Raw genomic sequence first — 19,622 nt, 5'->3', positions numbered from 1 at the left:
CTTCGGCGGTGAGTGAGTGACCCATAATGGCGGCGCCAGCGTAAACGTGTCTCCACCCTGTACGGCGTACGCACGCGAATCAAGGCACCCTCGGTCAGGCATGCGCAAAGCGCGCTTGGCGAGCAAGTTTCCTGAGCCTCGACCCGGCCGTCTGTCGCGGAATATGGCGCAGCAATGCAGTTTTGCGCCCCTCCGCCACGCACTCCACATCACCCAAATTTTGCGGCCAACTGTAGATAAGTCATGTATACACTTATCTTTTGCAAAGCATCCCTCTGAAGTTGTAATATCTATGTCTCCAAATCACACAAGAAGTGGTCGTTCAGTCTGCATAGAAATTCTGAGCGGAGTACTATAATGACTCACATCAACCAACCAGCGTGCATAGGTCATGTATAGAATTTATTTTCCCGAGATACTTTACACCCCCAACTCGCAAGAGCACAATAAAACCGACTTAGGTGGTGTCTGTGCTGCACAAACGAAGGACAAAATTGTGATGTCACTGTGCATATATCCCCAGGCTCACCAAAGTGTGGTATTGACAAGTTTTTGATAACGCTCTTTGCATACGTTAGTCGTGATGGCACTACGCTGTGACCATCGTACGAGGTGGCAATATGCGCATTTCAAAACCACACAAGAAATGGTTCTTTGCGTTTGTGCCAGGAGAGCTTCCTTTGAAATGCCACACCGATCCAGGTTCCTCAGCTGGTCAACAACGGTAGTGTATACATTTTACCTTTGACCAAGAACCGGTTCAAGCTTGTAACCGAACCAGTGAGGGTATATTGCAATAATCACAAAGTAATTACCACCAGCAAATGATAAAAAAATCACATTTACACTTGTCTAACCCTGTGTGATGTGCTACAGCTTCCCTGATCATCTCCGGCCGCGGCGGCCACTTTTCTAATGGAGGCGAAAAGCAAAAACGCCCGTGTGTACGAGATTTCGGCGCACGTTGGAGATCCCGAAGTGGTCAAAATTAATCCGGAGCGCTCCACTATGGCGCGCCTCATCCCCTGTGAAGCGTGGGCGCGTTAAACCCTACATTCAATCAATCAATCAATCAATCAATCAATCAATCAATCAATCAATCAATCAATCAATCAATCAATCAATCAATCAATCAATCAATCAATCAATCAATCAATCAATCAATCAATCAATCAATCAATTTCTTTGTCATTAACCTTCACAGAGTGGAATGGCTGCTCCCTATTTATTGCTGGCAACCATGGTAGAGGTATTTTACGGGAATGCTCGTGGTCATCCACCTTCTTGTGGGTGACCACGACATTGTAGTGTTGCAATGTCAACACATACCCTGAAAGTTTCCACATAAGGCGTGCAGCTCGTCTGGTAAGACAGAAGGATACGGTGAGATACGACACTGATATACTCCCAAAGACCCAGTGAGCCAACTCCCCCCAATGCCTTAATGCTAAGCAACGCTTCGCACTTGATAGCTGAGTCAGCGGGTTGGCTTGGGAGGGAAATGATGGCCCGCAAATGCGACGGACTTCTCGGAGTCGTTTTTTTCCCGTTCGTGATGGGAGCCCACCGGCTTCACCCCACCTTTCTGTTCCTGCGTAATGCGCATTCTACATGGTGCGAATGTAACTGCGAATTCGGTTCTGCAGCGGCGCTTGTGTGGAAAACGATCTATTTTCGTTGCTGCTGTGATGCCAAATGCCAAGAGGCGTTCACATGGTAAGTTCTGCCGTTCCCGATTTCGGGCAATATGAATTGATCCGATGAAATAAAGCGAAGGCTTGAACGAAATATTTACATCAAATGGCAGAGTACCTGGGTGATAAATGAAAAACTTCAAACTGCAAACTGTAACGTCGAACTTCCTTAGGTCCAAGTGCTAATCGCTTGAGCGACGTCGGCCGAGAATTTCTTCCTGCCGAGGACCCTCAAACTCTTCAGGCTACAACTGCATTTAAATGTTTTGAGCCTCACATGCTGGGAACCCTTTTCGGGTCCTCAATGCCCAATGCACCCCTAGACTCGGACGAGAACCCTTTTCCCGATCTCACGAGATTCTGTAAGGCATCGGCCATTTTTCTCTCTGGAAGACGCCCCGCAAGCTTCTGCACCTGCATATATGATGACCCTGAGTCCGTACAAAGAGCTGCAACCCACAGTCACCCCCGGTCAATCAGTCGCCACGGCGCACGAGGTGACTGATTGTGCGTTACGCGCGACCCAGAGTGCAATTTGGCTCTGTGCAAGGGGGGGAGGGGGCGTTAGGGAGGTTGGCGGAGCACGATGAAGCGGCAGCCTTATAGCCTTCTTGCCGACGATGCGGTCAAAGACAATTAAAGGTGACCCGCCGACAAGTGTCAGATTATCAGGCAGAACCTCCGTGCCCTGCTGGGGGATAATTGGCCCTCTTTGTCCGTGCGTTTACGTTCGCGTCGTTTCTGCTGTGGTGTGTTCCTGACGTGGCCATTACGGTGGTTCATTGCACAAAGTTGTGCGTGTGAATGTATGCCTCTGCGAATCACGTGTACCTCCAAAAAGCCAGTTCGGGTCGTTCCGTGTACCATTTTCTTGTTTTTGGGCCACTAAAGGATATTTTAGAGCAAGAATATTGTACCTTCAATTAGGCCCTGGCATTGAAAAATCAACCGAGAGCACGGTCTACGAACGATGGTTTTATTTTAATAAACGAAATGCTTTCACCGCACTTAACCATGCGGCAGCGATCCTCGTAGTGCTCAAAAATGCCCCTCAAAGTAATCAAACACGCTCATGCAGCATGTTCGAACCTCTTCGGTAGTGCTTATTATACGCGCAGCCTGCTGGCGATGAGATATACATAATCAGAAGCAAAAAACGAGTCCCGCGCTGAGCGCTCTTGTTTACCGGCGGCCATTTTGGTTGAAGGGAGCAACGGTGCTTCCTCGACTAAAGGAGCCACGTTGCTCCTTTTGGAGACGAACATATGATACGTCGCAGTAAGTCCTTTTATGGAGAGAAACTGCCATAACCTTTTTTCTTATCAAGAGAAACGTTTCCGGCAACTCCAGCCTGACACCTTCCCACAGCCCCAAGACTGCATGCCATGAATTGCGGGATCTACCCCCACATGCACAAACCTAACTTCTGCGTATCTTAAGCGTTAGTTCTCATTTCGTTGCGTTAGGACGTTTGGCGAAGAGAAGTTAGGCTAATGCGCATTTTCAACCACCACCTTATCGCCAGGAAAGTGACCTTTCTCTTCACAAACTAGCCTTAGTCATTTTAAGGGCAACTTAGCTTTTCGGAAAGTTAGTGCGTTTCGGGAAGGAAATCACCCTGGATGTTTTCTCAGCTTTGTCGGCCCCAAAAGTAAGCTCTATTTAAGGTGGCCTCTAACCTACCTTAGCCGCTCCTTTTCTCGATGAACTTTGCTAGGTTGATTTCGTAGATTCCAGGCGTCGTTCGCAGGGAAAGGATTAAGCAGAGAAAAATAAGGGGTTTCTGCAGCCGAAAATTGTCAGAGCGCACGCCGGCCGTGCAGATGTGGCCGTGTACACAGCCTCCATGGTCCTCACGGCTTGAGACGGACTTTTCCATTTCGTCTAATTCACAGGTTAACGTGACTGAAGGGTCGCTGACGTTGCCGCCGAGCTTTGCTTCACGTCTGCTGCACGCATACAGTGGCATTGAAAGATAGGGGCACGCCGCCAAATCCTTTTAATATTCCTCTCTCTAACTTATAAATTCCTTCACAGTAAAGTCCAAGCACTTGAAGGGTTCTTGTGTGGCCCCAAAAACATTTAAAATCCACGTCGGCACCCATTACGTTGACCCGCCGCGGTGGCTCAGTGGCTAAGGCGTTGCGCTGCTGAGCACGAGGTCGCGGGTTCGATTCCCGGCCGCGGCGGCCGCTTTTCTGATGGAGGCGAAAAGCAAAAACGCCCGTGTGTTCGAGATTTCGGCGCACGTTAAAGATCCCCAGGTGGTCGAAATTAATCCGGAGCCCTCCACTACGGCGCGCCTCATCGCCTGCGTTGCGTCGGCGCGTTAAACCCTACAATCAGATCAGATCACCCATTACGTTGTTGACTCGGCGGAAGACTAAAAAATTGAAAATCGTGTAACTTAAGGGGTAGCGCTCCAGGGGAAGGGGGGGTGCTTGGATATTCTTGGTTATCTTTTTTTTATTTGTTCACGCACCACTTCACGTTCAACAGACGTAATTTGAGTTTGGCGTAGTTTACGCTGTTGAGCAACTCGACGGGCTCGACGCTGAAATCGATATCGGTCGAAGTAGTTGCCCCACCCATTTTCTCAGACTATCGCGAGGCGGTAAACCGATAGCTATGTAGGCTGCACAGACGCTGAAAGATAAGGCCACGTAAGTGGGAGCCCAGCCATACATATGCTACCCTGCTCTCCATACTGTCGTCCTTTGTGCAATCCTGTGCAGAAACAGCGCCTTCCATGGCGCAAACAGCAGCCACTGTACCTAGCATGACCGACGCGCTGGGCAACGCATTGCCTTGTAACTCGTGCGGCACTCTTGGACCCTGTTACCTTGACTGATGGGCTTTTTGCTCCAACAGACCAGATTTTGTGAAGCGGGACAACTATCGCTCTCGCGCTAAAAGCTAGCCACTTTCTGTCATAGTCACGTTAGATATTGTTGCAGCAGGCCATGGTCAATCGAATTGAGTGGTATGTAGTCTAAAAGAGCAGTGAAAGAATTAATCATAATATCAGTTGCAATTGGCCTGATCTGTTTATTGACTAAAACTCATCGTTTGTGGCGGACCCACTGGAGTGGCTATGTGACATTCTATTACAAGTATGGACTTTGATTTGCAGGTTTCCCACACCGACAGAATGACGCACGCGATTCTTAGGTGAGGCACCTAGCCCTGTCACGCTGAAAAATGAGGTGTATTGTGGCAATCATGCCGTGCTACCACTCACTGTGGTGAGCCCGAATGCCCCAAATGACTGTGAAAAAAAAATCGCGTTGTGAGTAGCTTATAGCGGAGCACGGTGCTTTTAGCGTTCCGGCGCGCTTGTCTCATCACGGTTAGAACATTGCAGTTAAGTTAGAGGTTTTCAGTTAAATATAAATCAGTAGAAAATGCTCTTTTAGACATTAATCAAAAATTAGTTAGAAACATTAAAAACCATTCGTATACCTTAGGTATTTTTTAGATGAAAAATCATGATTCTGTTAAGCATGATAGTTTTTTCAACAAACTTGAGTTGTACATTTGTGGCGTTGCGCTTGATCTGATAAAAGTTACTTGCAAAACTTTCGTCAGTTTGTGATGATTACAGGCTTCAAATCTACTGGAAATCTTAAATTACGGTGTACCACAGGGTTCAATTTTAGGCCGCCTTTTGTTCCTTGTTTGCATTAATGACGTTGTTATTATACCTGAAACGCCAAATATTGTTTTGTACGCTGATGATACGAACGTCTTTTTCCATGCAGTTAATCTCGACATTGTGGTTCAATACGCTAATAGATGGTCAAGTGAACTTCACTTGTGGCTTTTGCTAAATGACATCTCCCTGAATACGTGTAAAACAAAATATATCGTATTTAGAGCCTGGAACAAGCCGCTCATTTAGTTTGGTGAGCTGTCTACGACGGCAAGAAACTGGAAAGGGTCCCTTCGGTTCAATTTTTGGGTGTCGATTTTAGAATATTTAAGCTGGACACCACACATTATTCATTTGCGTACAAGGCTATCCAGGGTTATTGGCATATTAAATAGATTAAGAAGCTTTCTTCCCAAGTTGTTTAAACATCAGTTATACGTCGCATTATTTTTTTCCCGCCTGTGTTTTGCATACTTGTCTGGGGTATTACTACAACATGCACATTGGATCGAATTTGATTACTAAGAAAAGTTCCTTAGATTCATAAAAAAACCCAAAGTGGGACGCCCATACACTTCCATATTTTTATGAAAATAAGCTCCTTAAAATCGAAAACATTTATTACCAACGTTTATCTCTCAAGATATTACATGATGGAACATCATGCAGATCCTGTCGTGCGTCTCTCGACAACTTCAAAAGGGAGAAATGTTACAATCTCAGACTGGAACCATTCTTCACAAAGGTTGTCCGCAATTATTACGGCAAGCAAACGTTAGGATTTCAAATTTCGCTCTTTTTACACAACTACCCTGAAATAACGGAAGTTCTTCAAAGTTATCTTTCGGTAGGTTTATTTAGAAAAAATAACACAATTTTTTTTTCACAAAAATGAAGGTCGCGCGTAACGAGTTCAAATGTTGTATTTTGTTTGCCTTGTATTGTCTGCTTTTTTAGCCTGTCTACCTTGTTTACCTATTGTTTACCTGTTTATCTTGGTATTGTTCGGTTAAAAAATATGTTTCCTAAGCTTTTTCTACTTATGTCGTGGTCTCTACCTTTTCCGAACTATATATCTATGATCATTATGTTGCTTTTTCGTGCATTGTCATTGTTTTAAATGACCAACAATTCTGTTGTTATATATTTTGGCCATGTTGCCGTTTGTTTTCTTTAATGTTTATAATTTAATTCACTGGTTGAATGTGCTTTGCTAGTGCTGCTGCCGTTGTGCTACATCATGGACGGGGCCTTGTCAGGCGGCTCGAACGCTCTTTTCCCCGTTTACCTCGGCAAAAGATTGAAAATTGAAGTGTTTTGTCCGATGTACTTGTACTCTGCCTAATCAAATCAAAATCAAATCAAAATCAAATCAAAATCAAATCAAAATCAAATCAAAATCAAATCAAAATCAAATCAAAATCAAATCAAAATCAAGTCAAAATCAAATCAAAATCAAATCAAAATCAAATCAAAATCAATTGCAGCTGCCGTACATGGCATCGACTGCTTTGAACTAGGATGGGCCCGAGGAAGCATCAGTTTTACTTTCGCACCCGATGTGCCGGTGCGCTATGAGTTATGCCGAAAACAGCCCATGGTGTAGACTTGTGTTACGCTGCACGCGGGGAACCTGGCTTCAGCTAACTGTGCGGACGTTCGATGAGCCGGCGCCATTCATGGTCTAGTCAGAATCTCGCTTCACTCTTTATTGCAGCCCGTTGGCTTACTGCCCTCTGCAAACTCTGCCGCCGTTAAGGTATGCCCTTGTTTTTAAAGCAAAGCTTTACTGCTTTCGTCCAGTGATTTCACGGAGGGTGCGCAAGTTAGCCTGTTGACCGGAGATACACCCCCCGGCGACACACAACCATCGAAGCTCATCGCGTGATTCGCCAGGCCCGATGCCGGAGCTGCGAAGAAGGCGCCATTTTAAGTCGTTCTGCTCACATCGCGGCCGCTCCCGCCGCGGCGGCGACGGAGCGGCCGCTCAGCTGATCGAAACCCGAGCATACCCGCAGCCTCCCACGCATGCGCTGCTGGGGCTTCTCGGGCGATGTGACTCATCTTGCGCCGCGTTCGCCGTGAAAGAGAAACGCGCGTTCGCCGAGAAGGAAAGCGAGGCCGGGCCTCCTTCTGTGAGCGTTGCACGGGGCCGAATGGCTGTGAGCCGTCGGCGATACAGCTGTATCAAAGGTTAACCAAGCGAAACCAAGACTAAACCAGACTAAGCCAAGCTTTTGCTTTGCATATCCAGCGTTAGCTGAGCTCAGCCGCTTCCATTTTTATTTGATTATCCGTATTTCTGCGTAAAGCAGGACTCTGTTATTTCCAATCTGTGGTTATAATTGGATTACTGACATTAAAACTGAACCGTTGATAACTAGTAATTTTTTATGAAGTGTGAAATTTCAGTCTTAAATTTCATTGGAATTGTACAAAGCGTTTAAAAAGCTTTGTATGGAAGCCACACTAATTAGTGTCACCGTAATATTACGCACAGGCGAAAATAATGTGATTTCAGGAGAACTGGGCGTGTTTGTTTTGGTCTGAGAACATACTGAGTAGCGCAAAGAAACACACAACAAAGAGGGCACGGGACAGGCGCTACACTTCCGACTGTTTCTTAGCGAAGATATAGATATTAGCCCTATATAATGTGATTTATAGAGCTTTTGATTGATACAAATATACGGCGTTATATGAGACTGAGCTGACCCGCAAAACATTTTCTCCCTTTTTAACAGCGGAGCTGTTTAAGATTGAGCTTGGTCGGTTAGCGCTTGAGGTTGAGGACGCGGTTAGCGTTGACATGCTAAATGAAGACGACCTAACAACGGCAATCATAAGGTCGGCCGCAGCAGTGGGACAAGTATCTGGTAGAAACCAAACTGGAAAACTGACTAAGAAAACGAAGAAACTGATTGCGAAACGTAAGAACATGAAATCGTCGAGTACGGCAGCTAAATTATAGGACGTGACTGTCCTGAAGGATTCGTCAGATGATGAGCGAAGCGATAATCAGATGAAACGACAACTGGCTGGCTCGTTGGCCGACGGCACGTAGCCGACGACGGTCCACTCCAAGCAAACAATATGTACAACATGTACAATTTATTTACACTGAGTATTTACAACTCTCAAGGCTCACAATCGCCGAAAAAAGGTCGGGCAAGGCTCTCATAGAGTGGAGCTGCCCTACAATCGAAACCAAGGCTAAGAAAAACGCCGTCCAGCTACAGCTTCCCTTGGTTAGCCACGTAAAAAAGGTCAAAATTTGGGTACTTCGCGTTGGGTTCAACAGGTGGCCCCGCAAGCGTTAGCGCATGCTACAAAAAACGCTGTACTAAAACTATCCATTGGCGCGTCACGACTAGCGTGCGCTCCGCTTTACGCCCAGAAATACGCTAACGCCCGGAACACCTAACTAAATCTGTCTACCCGCGTCGCGCGCCTGAGAAGCGTTCACGCAGATTGTAACCACGCGGACGTCTTGCGTTTTCCGTTTCGCGGAATTGGGGGTCCCGACGAGCATCGTGCTTGCGCTTGCCGTTCGCGACCCGATCGTCGTCGGTGGTCCCATCCCACCGCGTTCGCGCCGATTGCCGCTCCTGATCACACCGGCTCTCTTTGAAGGCACGCTCTTCTTCCTCGCTACTCATAACACGCGTCCTACCCATAGGAACGCAACTGCGATGACATCCGGGCGGCCGGAACGTAACTGCGATGACGTCGCTAGGCGATGTATGACGTCATAGTAAAGAGAGACGCACACTGACGCCTTCACGCAACACAACTCGTCAGAGAGCGCAGGAAAAGAACTGGTGGTGGCCGAATGGGGAGGGTGTGCCGAAGTGAGGAGGTACGAATTGACTTGGACGCAAAAAATGGTGGACCTATCGTACAACACTTACCCTGTTGCACTTCTTCTCCGGTGTACCGTCCCTTATTTCTTTTTTACGTCGTTATCGACGTAAACAATGAGATCTTCCTCCTGCTTCCATTGTCCCTGTCGAGTCGTACCTCGTCTACATACATTGTCCACATCGCGCACCTGAGGACGTGCAAGGCGGGGGACGCCGATTCCTAATAGCGCCCGGACGGCGCTTGTACCGCCGAGGGATCATGCAACGGGACGTCTGCGGACGAGATGGAGGTAACTCGCTCTTTATCGGTTCTTGATCACACGGAAGCAAAGTGCGGAGTGCTCGGAAAACAGAAAGATGTCATCACTGGGTGCGCTGTGAGCTCTGCTGGATGCGTAAATACTGTAAATACATTTGCTGAAGCGTCCTGAGCTTGATCGCGACCATATATATATATATATATATATATATATATATATATATATATATATATATATATATATATATATATATATATATATACATATATATATATATATATATATATATATATATATATATTTATATATATATACATATATATATATATATATATATATATATATATATATATATATACGATAGAGAAGTCAAACTGAAAAACATAACAACATTTCTTCTAACGTTTCGACCGGGGGCCGGTCTTTTTCAAAGATACAAATAGTGCAGATCAGTTGGGTTTAAATACATTTCAGTTGTGGGCGGGGCAAGAAAAACGTAGGCTCTACGCGACACAAAAAAGCCGCAGAACGCACAAAGTGGACAAAAAAAAAAAAAAGTAAGAACGTTTCTCTTTCAGATCAAAGTTTCTCAGTTGCTCGCTGCATCGGCCTTCTCCGGTGCCTGATTGGGCAGGCAAGACAATCGGCCTGTGTTTTCATTTATGCCGCTCAAGACAGTGTTAAACTTGTAAATAAGGTACGATTCACGGGCTTCACGATCATAATGCGTTTTGAAATTGGACTGAAGCACTGTGGCTGTGAATGCGTGGAAAGGGTGGCCTAGGTTATTTACATGTTTAGATAGGGGAAGGTGTGGTAGGGACTTTATGTGTGCTCGGTGGTTGTTGATTCTCATTCTAAATGGATTCTCAGTTTGACCAACGTACTGGGCGTGGCATATGGTGCATTCAAGAAGGTAGACAATGTTTGCGCTGTCACAGTCAAAGTTTCCTCTTATCTGGAAAGAGAATGAAGACGTGGTGCTGGTGGCGACAGAGGCTTTAGTCATCATGGGGCATAGTTTGCACCTAGGCTTATTGCAGGGTCCGCTGCCTGTGAAGCTGGGGGTGTTGACCTTAGATGACGTTACAATATCCCTGATGTTTCTCGCACGTCGGTACACGACGCGGGGAGGCTCAGGGAAAACACTTCGCAACTTTTCGCTTTGAAGTAGAATGTTGTGGTGCTTTCTAAGTATGCAGTTTACGCTGGAGGACGAAGCGGCATATGTTAGAATAAGGTTGGGGGTCGTATTCAAAGATTTGGATTTTGAGTTAGTTATCAGGTGGCGGCGGTCCTGTTTCTCAGACTTCCTAATGGTATCACTGATGACAGACGGTGGGTATTGTTGTCGTGTTAGGTCATTAGTTAGTTGTTGACAGTTAGAGGCAAAATCAGCTGGGTCAGAGCATATCCTTCTGAAACGCAGAGACTGACTGTATGGTATGCCGAGTTTACAGTGTTTGACGTGGTTGCTTTTGAAATGCAAGTACTGGTGTCGGTCCGTTGGCTTCCTGTACACTGAGGTCACAAGCTTGTTGTCCGATATCCTCACTGATACATCGAGAAAGTTGATGGTAGATGCGGAATACGAGTGGGAGAATGAAATGCTCTCGTGGGCGTTGTTGAAAGCGGTGATAAATGTTAGAAGTTTCTCTTCCCCATGGCACCAAATGAGAAAAATATCGCCAATGAACCTTCGATAGGAAAGAGGGTGAAGCTGTGCCTTGCTTAGAAATTCCGACTCCAATGTGCCCATGAAAATGTTAGCATAGTTGGGTCCTATTTTGGTTCCCATCGAGGTCCCGTCGATTTGCACGTAGTGCTTATTGTCGAACTCAAAGTTGTTCAGCTCCAAGACGAGCTTTAGAAGTACGCCGAGAGTTTCACCATCAATTGAATTGTCTTGGGCAGCATCATTGTATGCCTGGATGACAGATCGGATGCCGTCCGAGTGTGGAATATTTGTATATAGCGAGGCGACGTCGAGAGTGACTAGCAGGCTGCCTTCCGGTATAACTAGATCCATAATATCAGCCAGAAAATGGTTTGTATCCTTTACATATGAAGGTAGTGTGGGAGGAATGTCTTTGATTAAGCTATCGATAAAACTAGAGATGATTTCTGTTACTGTGCCTATACCGGAGATGATTGGCCTGCCTGGATTTCCTGCTTTATGTATTTTAGGCAACATATAAAATCGTCCTGGAATGTAAAAATCGATCACCGCATCACAAAAATCTCTCACAGAAAGAGGAAAAGGCATTAAAGCGATCAGTACGCTACCGGCGGGGCTGTTTCCCCACCACTTTCTCGGGTATTTATGTTCAGGTATTTTTTGTTTTCTGCACTTGGGGATGGTAGGCAGCGCCACTCGGACTACTCGAGATGAAGGGGACCTTATTTTTAACCCCCGGGCCGTGACTCGAGTGTCTACGACATGTCGAGAGTGGTCGACCAGCATTGAACCCTCTTAAAGGAGCCATGAAGACAAATTACAAGTTGGGTTTATTAGAAAGACTGCTTAGTCACGATAACAATGATACCAATATCATCGCAATCTTCGAACAAATAACGGAGATATTAAAGAAAACGTTTGAAGCAGTCGCGACCCCCTAGCCAATTTCCCGCAACTTTTCTATGACGTCACGGAACCTTGTTTGTGCGATTGGCGGCCGCCTAAGAGACCTGTCGCGACGACACATGACTGGACGTCTGTAATGGGGCCTCTAGTTCCATTTGACCGCATCACTTGAATGCTAACGTGCAGTTAACGCACTCAAAATTATGTTTTATTGTTGGCCCGTATGACGTCATTCTTGCTCATAACACGTCACTGTGGCGGAAAATTTGAAAGTTTTTAAATATTTCTTGCTTTTTTTTCGTTAAAGAAACATCTTTTGTGGCTCCAATGGAGCTGAGTGAGATACTGAATCCTCGTTCTTTCAAATTAAACGAAGTTGTATTTTCTCTTCATGGCTCCTTTAAGCTACCTTTAGCACCAAGACTGCCAGAACAGAGGCCCTCGCTATGCCCGTATTCTGGAGGTCGTGGGTTCGGATCCCACCCGGCGGGCATTTTTTCACCACTTTCTTTCTGACTCAAAAAATTCTTCATCTGTTTCTATAACCTACCGCATTCCCCCCTTTGCTTTCCGAGGTTTCCTTGACTGCCGACCCTTATTCTGTCTTAATTCACCGAGCCCCTCATTTCCCATTTCTGATTCCCTACATACATAGCGAGGGCCTCTGTTCTGGCAGTCTTGGTGCCAAAGGTAGCTTAAGAGGGTTCAACGCTGGTCGACCGCTCTCGACATGCCGTAGACACTCGAGTCATGGCCCGGGGGTTAAAAAGAAGGTCCCCTTCACCCCGAGTAGTCCAAGTGGCGCTGGCTACCACCCCCAAGTGTAGGAAACAAAAAATACCGTAACATACATACCCGAGAAAGTTGTGGGGAAACAGCCCCGCCGGTAGCGTAGTGGTCATCGCACCAGACCGCTATTTAGAGGTCGTGGGTTCGCATCCCACCCGGCGGGCATTTTTTCACCACTTTCTTTCGGTCTTTCCAAATCCCTTATCTGTTTCAATGACCTGCCACATCCCCCCCTTTGCTTTCCTAGGTTTTGTTGACTGCCAACCCTTATTCTGTCTCTCTCTCTCTCTCTCTCTGAATATATATATATATATATATATATATATATATATATATATATATATATATATATATATATACATATATATATATATATATATATATATATATATATATATATATATATATATATATATATATATACAGGGTGTCCCAGCTATCATGCACCAAGATTTAATAAAAGAGTAAAGGCGTAACTCGAAGAAAACCTAGTGCATAATGTTCGCAGTACTGTGAAGAAGCGGAGAGTAATTTTTTCGTTAACGAGACTTAATTAACTAATTGTAATTAATTATCTAACTCTAAAAATACTGTCCTAATCCCTAAAGTGTCAATGAGGCACTTGTAGGTAACCACGAGGGGCATCTAACTGCGGTGTTTTCAGCGACGAACTAATTGCGTACACATTTATTCTGACTGATAAAGAAAACCCGCGAAATATGAAAAATACCACGTGACGGCGCCTCCGCGCGCACCGTAAAGCAACGCCCTCAAACAGGCTGCCTCTGAGTTAGCCAGAATGAAATAGACAAAAGAAAGAAAGAAGAAATCGCGACCGAGTTTGTTCCTTATCTGCACACTCGTCCCGCGAATCTTGCTACTGCTGCTCCTTCCATGCATGCTATTATCAAGGTGATGCGCTGTCTCTTCGGGCGGGTAACACGCAAAGCAGTTGCTTTCAATCAGCTTTGTTTGGGGACGCTGCTTCACAATGCGCGCGTAAGCGTCGTCACGTGGTATTTTTCATATTTCGCGGGTTTCCTTTATCAGTCAGAATAAATGAGTACGCAATTAGTTCGTCGCTGAAAATAGCGCAGTTAGATGCCCCTCATGGTTACCTACAAGTGCCTCATTGACACTTTAGTGATTAGGACAGTATTTTTCGAGTTAGATATTTAATTACTATTAATTAATTAAGTCTCATTAACGAAAAAATTACTCTCCGCTTCTTCACAGTACTGCAAACATTATGCACTAGGTTTTCTTCGAGTTACGCTACTTCTCTTTTTTTAAATCTTGGTGCATGATAGCTGGGACACCCTGTATATATATATATATATATATATATATATATATATATATATATATATATATATATATATATATATTGCCGCGAACCATGTACGGGTTTGTTTATTTATTGTTTGTTTTGAATGCCCGGCCGCGCCCGGCTCTGTTATCTGTGTCCCATGCGAAGCGCGTGTACTATTCTTTATTTTTATGCAGCACGGGCTACCTCATTCAGATAAGCAGAGTGTTTCACCCTAACGTCGCTAGCCCAGAATAGTCTTCTAGTGATCTACAATGTTCTGGATATGAATTGACGGTTCCAGAAACACTCGCGCCGAAAGATAAAAGCCTGCAGAGCAAACGCCGCGGCATTCGGTTCGACGACACTCGCCTGCGCAAGTCACTTTGTTGACCGCTACTTCGCCGCCTCTGTATTCTTTTTGAGTTATTAGGGGAGCACAAGTTCACTCCAATAAACTTGTTTCTCCTGCAAGACAACTGCGTCGTCGTTGGCTTCGTGACAATATATATATATATATAAATATATATATGAGCAAATGGTTGACTCGAGATTAAAAACAAAAACAGTGGTTTACTGACGTTTCGACCGGAGGACTAGTCTTCATCTGAGTATATATATATATATATATATATATATATATATATATATATATATATATATATATATATATATATATATATATATATAGACGGAAATAAGGATTGGCAGACAAGAAAACCTCGGAAAGCAAAGAGGGGATGTGGTAGGTCATTGAAAGAGATAAGGGATTTGGAAAGGCAGAAAGAAAGTGGAGAAAAAATGCTCGTCGGGTGGGATCCGAAGTCGCAACCACCAGAATACCGGTCTGGTGCAATGACCAATACGCTACTAGCGGGGGTATTTTTCCGCTCCGCTTTCTGGGGTACTTATGTTACGGCATTTTTATTTCCTGTGTTTGGGGGTGGTAGCCAGCGCCACTCAGACTACTCGGGGTGAAGGGGACCTTCTTTTTAACCCCGGGGCCGTGACTCGAGTGTCTACGACGTGTCGAGAGTGGTCGAACAAGACTGCCAGAACAGAGGCCCTCGCTATGCATATAGCGAATCACAATGGGAAATGGGGGGCTCGTTGAATGAAGACGGAAATAAAGTCACGGCCCGGGGGTTCACAAGAAGGTCCCCTTCACCCCGAGGTGCTGGCTACCGCCTCCAAGGGCAGGAAACAAAAATACCTTAACATAAATACCCCAGAAAGTGGAGGGGAAAAATATCCCCGCCGGTAGCGTAGTGGGCATTGCACTAGACGCGTATTCTGTAGGTCGTGGGTTCGGGTCCCACCTAGCGGGCATTTTTTCTCCACTTTCTGTCTTTCCAAATTCCTTATGTTTCAATGACCTACCACATGCTCCCCTTTACTGCCAATCCTTATTTCCGTCATCTATCAACGAGCCCCTCATTTCCCATTCTGATGCTATATATATGTATATATATATAAATCTAGAGAAAGATAAAACTCACAAAGCGCGCAGAAATAGTATAAGTAAAGAGTCGGATACACAGCAAGAACAATAACAAAGAAGGTTTACTCACGTAGCGGCAACGGTACTTGCGTTCATCAGAGTACAGTTACATGATTTTGCTGTCACAAACATTTGGAACACATTTCTTATATAGATTTGCAGAAAACTGTGAGTAGCGCGAATAATCAGCGCATACTAAAGCACCATCAGGCCATCAGGGTATGTGCCATGCACAGGCATAAGCCATGTGGATGCGTACCATGTACTGTCCAGTCTAGCCGTAAGGCTATGCACTCACGCCGGTGTCAGCGAAAGAAGCAGCACCGCAGAAGGCGCTTATCCCTATATCTGTATCTGTGGTGTATCTGTATTCGGTGTATCTCCGCTGTATGTGTATCCTTATATATTATACTGTACTTTTGAAAAGGTGTATTCATCCGGCCTGTCCACGAAATACCTAACGTCCTCACAGGTTTGGAAAGCATGCATCCTGTGCAACGATAAAAACTAAGAAACGCGTGGTGAGGCGTAAGATGTAGGATAGTAGCATTTTGTCTTTCGGAGCGACGGGGGAACACTGTGTATCAACTTAGGTACCCCTTTGCTGTCACTTTTAAGTCAGTTTGCAGTGACTTCATCGGGGGAAAGACGCCATTACAATTTGTTAAACTTTAACTTCAGTACCGGTGGGAGAGGTAGAGTCTCAAGGGGATCGTTTTTGGCAATTTTCGTCGCCCATTCAACCCGCAATTTCCCACTTTGTCTTGCCGGACAAGATGACTTATGGGGATGACATTCGGTCTAGAACTCGAGGCACACTGCGTAAGACGACCCTGGCTCGTTGCGAATGGCTTCTGGCGATACTGATGTGAAATCCCTCTATCCAGAAATGCACCAGCAAACCATCGGTTGAGTATCCTACTAAGAGCTATCGTTGGTTCGACTTTAGTTTTGTAAGCGACGGCGATTTTTCAGCAAATCGTCGGCTTTGTAACTATCTCAAAAATCGCTTGAGAAAGGGGTGGCAGAATAGTTACTCGAAATGAGCAGAATCCTTCTCCTTCTATTGGTCACGAGGTATGTCCTAGTTTAATCCCATGCACTTATAAACAAGCAAAACCACGATTATAGCAACGCTCTTGATATCCTGACGCCCTAATGTTTTGGTACCTTAAGACAATTACTTAGTACTCAGGCCGTAATCTTAATTGCATTGACTTTTTCCAAAGGATTCGACATAATTTCCGAAGAAAGGCTTGCGCAGCACCTACTTGGAATGTCTTAAGTTTTTCTGTTTGCGATCTCCCGGGACTTGTAAAATAGAGTTGAACCTCGCAGGCAAGGAAGGTAGAAACGAACTTAAAACACCGGAGGAAGCGTACTCCCCGTGGTCACGTACGTGGGCTCTTTACGTCGCTGTTTCATGGTGTCGGGGGTGTGCGACCCTGCCCGCGAAAAGGAGACAGCCAGAGGCAAAAGTTGGCTTCCCCATCCGCGTTGAGGTTTTTCAAGATCTGCACACGAGGATGGCTCGAGATAGTGCACGCTCTCTTGGAGTACGTGCCATTCTAGCCATCCGGGTTGGTATAAAAAGGCATCGGCGGCAGTTGGGGCCGATCATTTCTTCTAGAGCGCAGCGACAATGCTTAGCTTGGTAAGGTGTCTGCTCTTTGCTTTAACTAATCCTAACTCACAGCTTGTGCGTTAAGGAAATCTAAAAAATTATAAGACAAAAAATGATCGCTCTGAAACGTGTATGCTGGGAAACACTCATGCAGGGGGCTTTTGCTGAATATTCTTGCCTAAGAAAAAATGCAGGAGAATGAATGATCTCCCCAAAGAAAATTTCGATGACCTCTTTTATGCCTCTCGCTTCAAGTGTAACATCAACTTACCGCCAAAATCGGCGGACATAAATGTAACTAGACGAATCATACACATGACAGTTTGCCGCCGGCTATACTCAACGGGGTCATTCGAAAATTTTGAATAATTTATCGGCGACAGCCTTAACATCCAAGCTGTTTTTTGTCGAAGTGTCAATTCTGTTCATGCTGTTGATCAAGCTGTCAGGATTCGTGTATACATGACCCAAGGCACGTACTCTAAAGAGCGAACGTGCGGATCAGCCCCCTATCAGTACTGTATTGAACAAAATGCCCTAGAACCTTAAAAAAAAGTTTTTGACATAAAGCCTTTTCTGAAACTCATATCCTCCATTCCGCATAAAAGGAAACGTATGGTAAGGCGTTGCGGATTGTACGTTCCGATATGGTATTTTCCACATGTGTGATGCGGTCGCATTTTCTAGTATTTTCTTTTATTGTGCTATTCTGAGCCCCATGTTCCGTAAAGTGGCTTCATTTTGTCCTCCTGTCTGGTGTTTTGAATACCTCTAACGGCAGCTTTAGTTGCTAGATGTATGCTTTGATCGGTGGTTTTTTCTGACAACTGTATTCTCTGGGCCCCAGCGCGCAGTAAATTTGTTGTTTCTGCGGCTTCAATTTTTGAAAGAGCTGCTTTTCAGCAATGAAAACACAAAAATATCGACTTATTTATTTGATTCTTACAGTGATAATTTGGGTTTTCATTGTGTCAAAACCACTTCAGCAGGGACTTCAAACGGGCTTTATTCGCAGGGCACAGTCGTCACTCTTGCCGGCCTTGCTGCAACCGCCTTCGGTGGCGGCCTTGCCGCAGGCGGTGTCGTCACGGGCACCGGCGTGGGGGGCAGCGTGGTTCTTTTGAACTCGGGCAAGGGCGTGGGGGTGCCCAGGTCGCTGCCTGGGCCTGCTCACGTTGTCGAGAGCGTGCACCACCTGCACATACTCGATGGTGGAAGTAACCGAGTGGCGCACGGTCCCTTCATACCCCTGGGCGTTGGTTTTGGTGGCTGCGGAGGAGGCTTCATCGGCGGCTATGGCTACGGAGGAGGCTACGGAGGTGGCTATGGAGGAGGCTATGGAGGAGGCTATGGTGGCTACGGAAGAGGCTACGGAGGAGGCTACGGAGGAGGCTATGGTGGTGGCTACGCAGGAGGCTATGGAGGTGGTTTCGGAGGTGGCTACGGAGGTGGCTACGGAGGTGGTTTCGGAGGTGGCTACGGAGGAGGCTACGGAGCAGGCTACGGGGGTGGCTTCGGTGGCGGCTACGGTGGTGGCTATGGAGGTGGCCTTGGCGGCTGCTATGGCGGAGGCTTTGGTGGCTACTACGGCGGAGGCTTTGGTGGCTACGGAGGCGGCTTCGGCGGTGGCTATGGCGGTGGCTATGGTTTCAAGGGCAAACATTGAAAGGTGCGCCCTCACTAACTGATTGTATTATTTCTTCATGATCACTGGCAGCTCAGCATTAGGGATGCCTACAATTTTTGACTAAATATATATCTACATATGCAGAAAAAGGCAACCAACGTTCGGACCTGCCACTGCCCTATACTATTGTCGGCTGCTTCTAGAATGAGAGAAGTGGAAGAAAAATTAGTGGTATTTGCCAAAAACTATACCGCGTAAAAGATATTTGGCAAAGCTATAGCTTCAGTGCTGTAGTTCAATAAACAGAAGTTAGCCGCGTTTTTTTAATGGAAGGGGGCCATAACGTCCATAATTTAATAAGCCGACTGAAAGGAAATACGGCAGTAGTCATTCCTAGTTTTGTGAACTTTGGACTTATCTGACCGTAAACTACGCTGCAAACTCCCTGAAAGACCAATCAATGCGACTAGCAGAACAACTTCTGTGAATGGAATGCCTCAGCGTGCGATTTGGTTCAAAAGTGGGTTCTGCACATACGGCACGGCCAAATGACGCTGGGTAAACTATATTCGTTTGAAGAAGTGGTGATGGTTGAGAGCTACAAACGAAATTGTACAAATTTCAAGGAACTGTCAAGTGTCAATGGCAGTTGCCCTAAATTCAGACAATTTTCGTTTGTCCCTGAGGACGGGTAAGTTGCGCGGCAAACCGAGGAATTT

The 19,622-nt window shown here is 45.6% G+C and overlaps 1 protein-coding gene across 1 annotated transcript; it reads left to right on the top strand.

The window, feature by feature from the left end:
- The first annotated feature begins 2,119 nt into the window (after positions 1-2,119).
- LOC144159445 (uncharacterized) lies at positions 2,120-18,942 on the top strand. Its single transcript, XM_077690939.1, has 2 exons — positions 2,120-2,201; positions 18,266-18,942. The coding sequence occupies exons 1-2, from the start codon at positions 2,120-2,122 to the stop codon at positions 18,940-18,942; spliced, it is 759 nt and encodes a 252-aa protein (XP_077547065.1).
- Positions 18,943-19,622: the final 680 nt, after the last annotated feature.

The sequence above is a fragment of the Haemaphysalis longicornis genome, unplaced genomic scaffold (genome assembly GCF_048455015.1).
Source record: "Haemaphysalis longicornis isolate Haplotype H1 unplaced genomic scaffold, Haemaphysalis longicornis Haplotype H1 scaffold_1, whole genome shotgun sequence".
NCBI lineage: Eukaryota > Metazoa > Arthropoda > Arachnida > Ixodida > Ixodidae > Haemaphysalis > Haemaphysalis longicornis.
Note: the sequence above shows the minus strand (reverse complement) of the source record. Positions and strands in the feature narration are given on the sequence as shown.

Excerpts from the sequence above, each read along its gene's own strand:
- LOC144159445 (XM_077690939.1), top strand. The coding sequence starts at position 2,120 with ATGACCCTGAGTCCGTACAAAGAGCTGCAACCCACAGTCACCCCCGGT. Across the intron at positions 2,202-18,265 it reads GGCGCACGAGGTGACTGATT|GGACTTCAAACGGGCTTTAT; the intron begins GTGCGTTACGCG and ends CCACTTCAGCAG.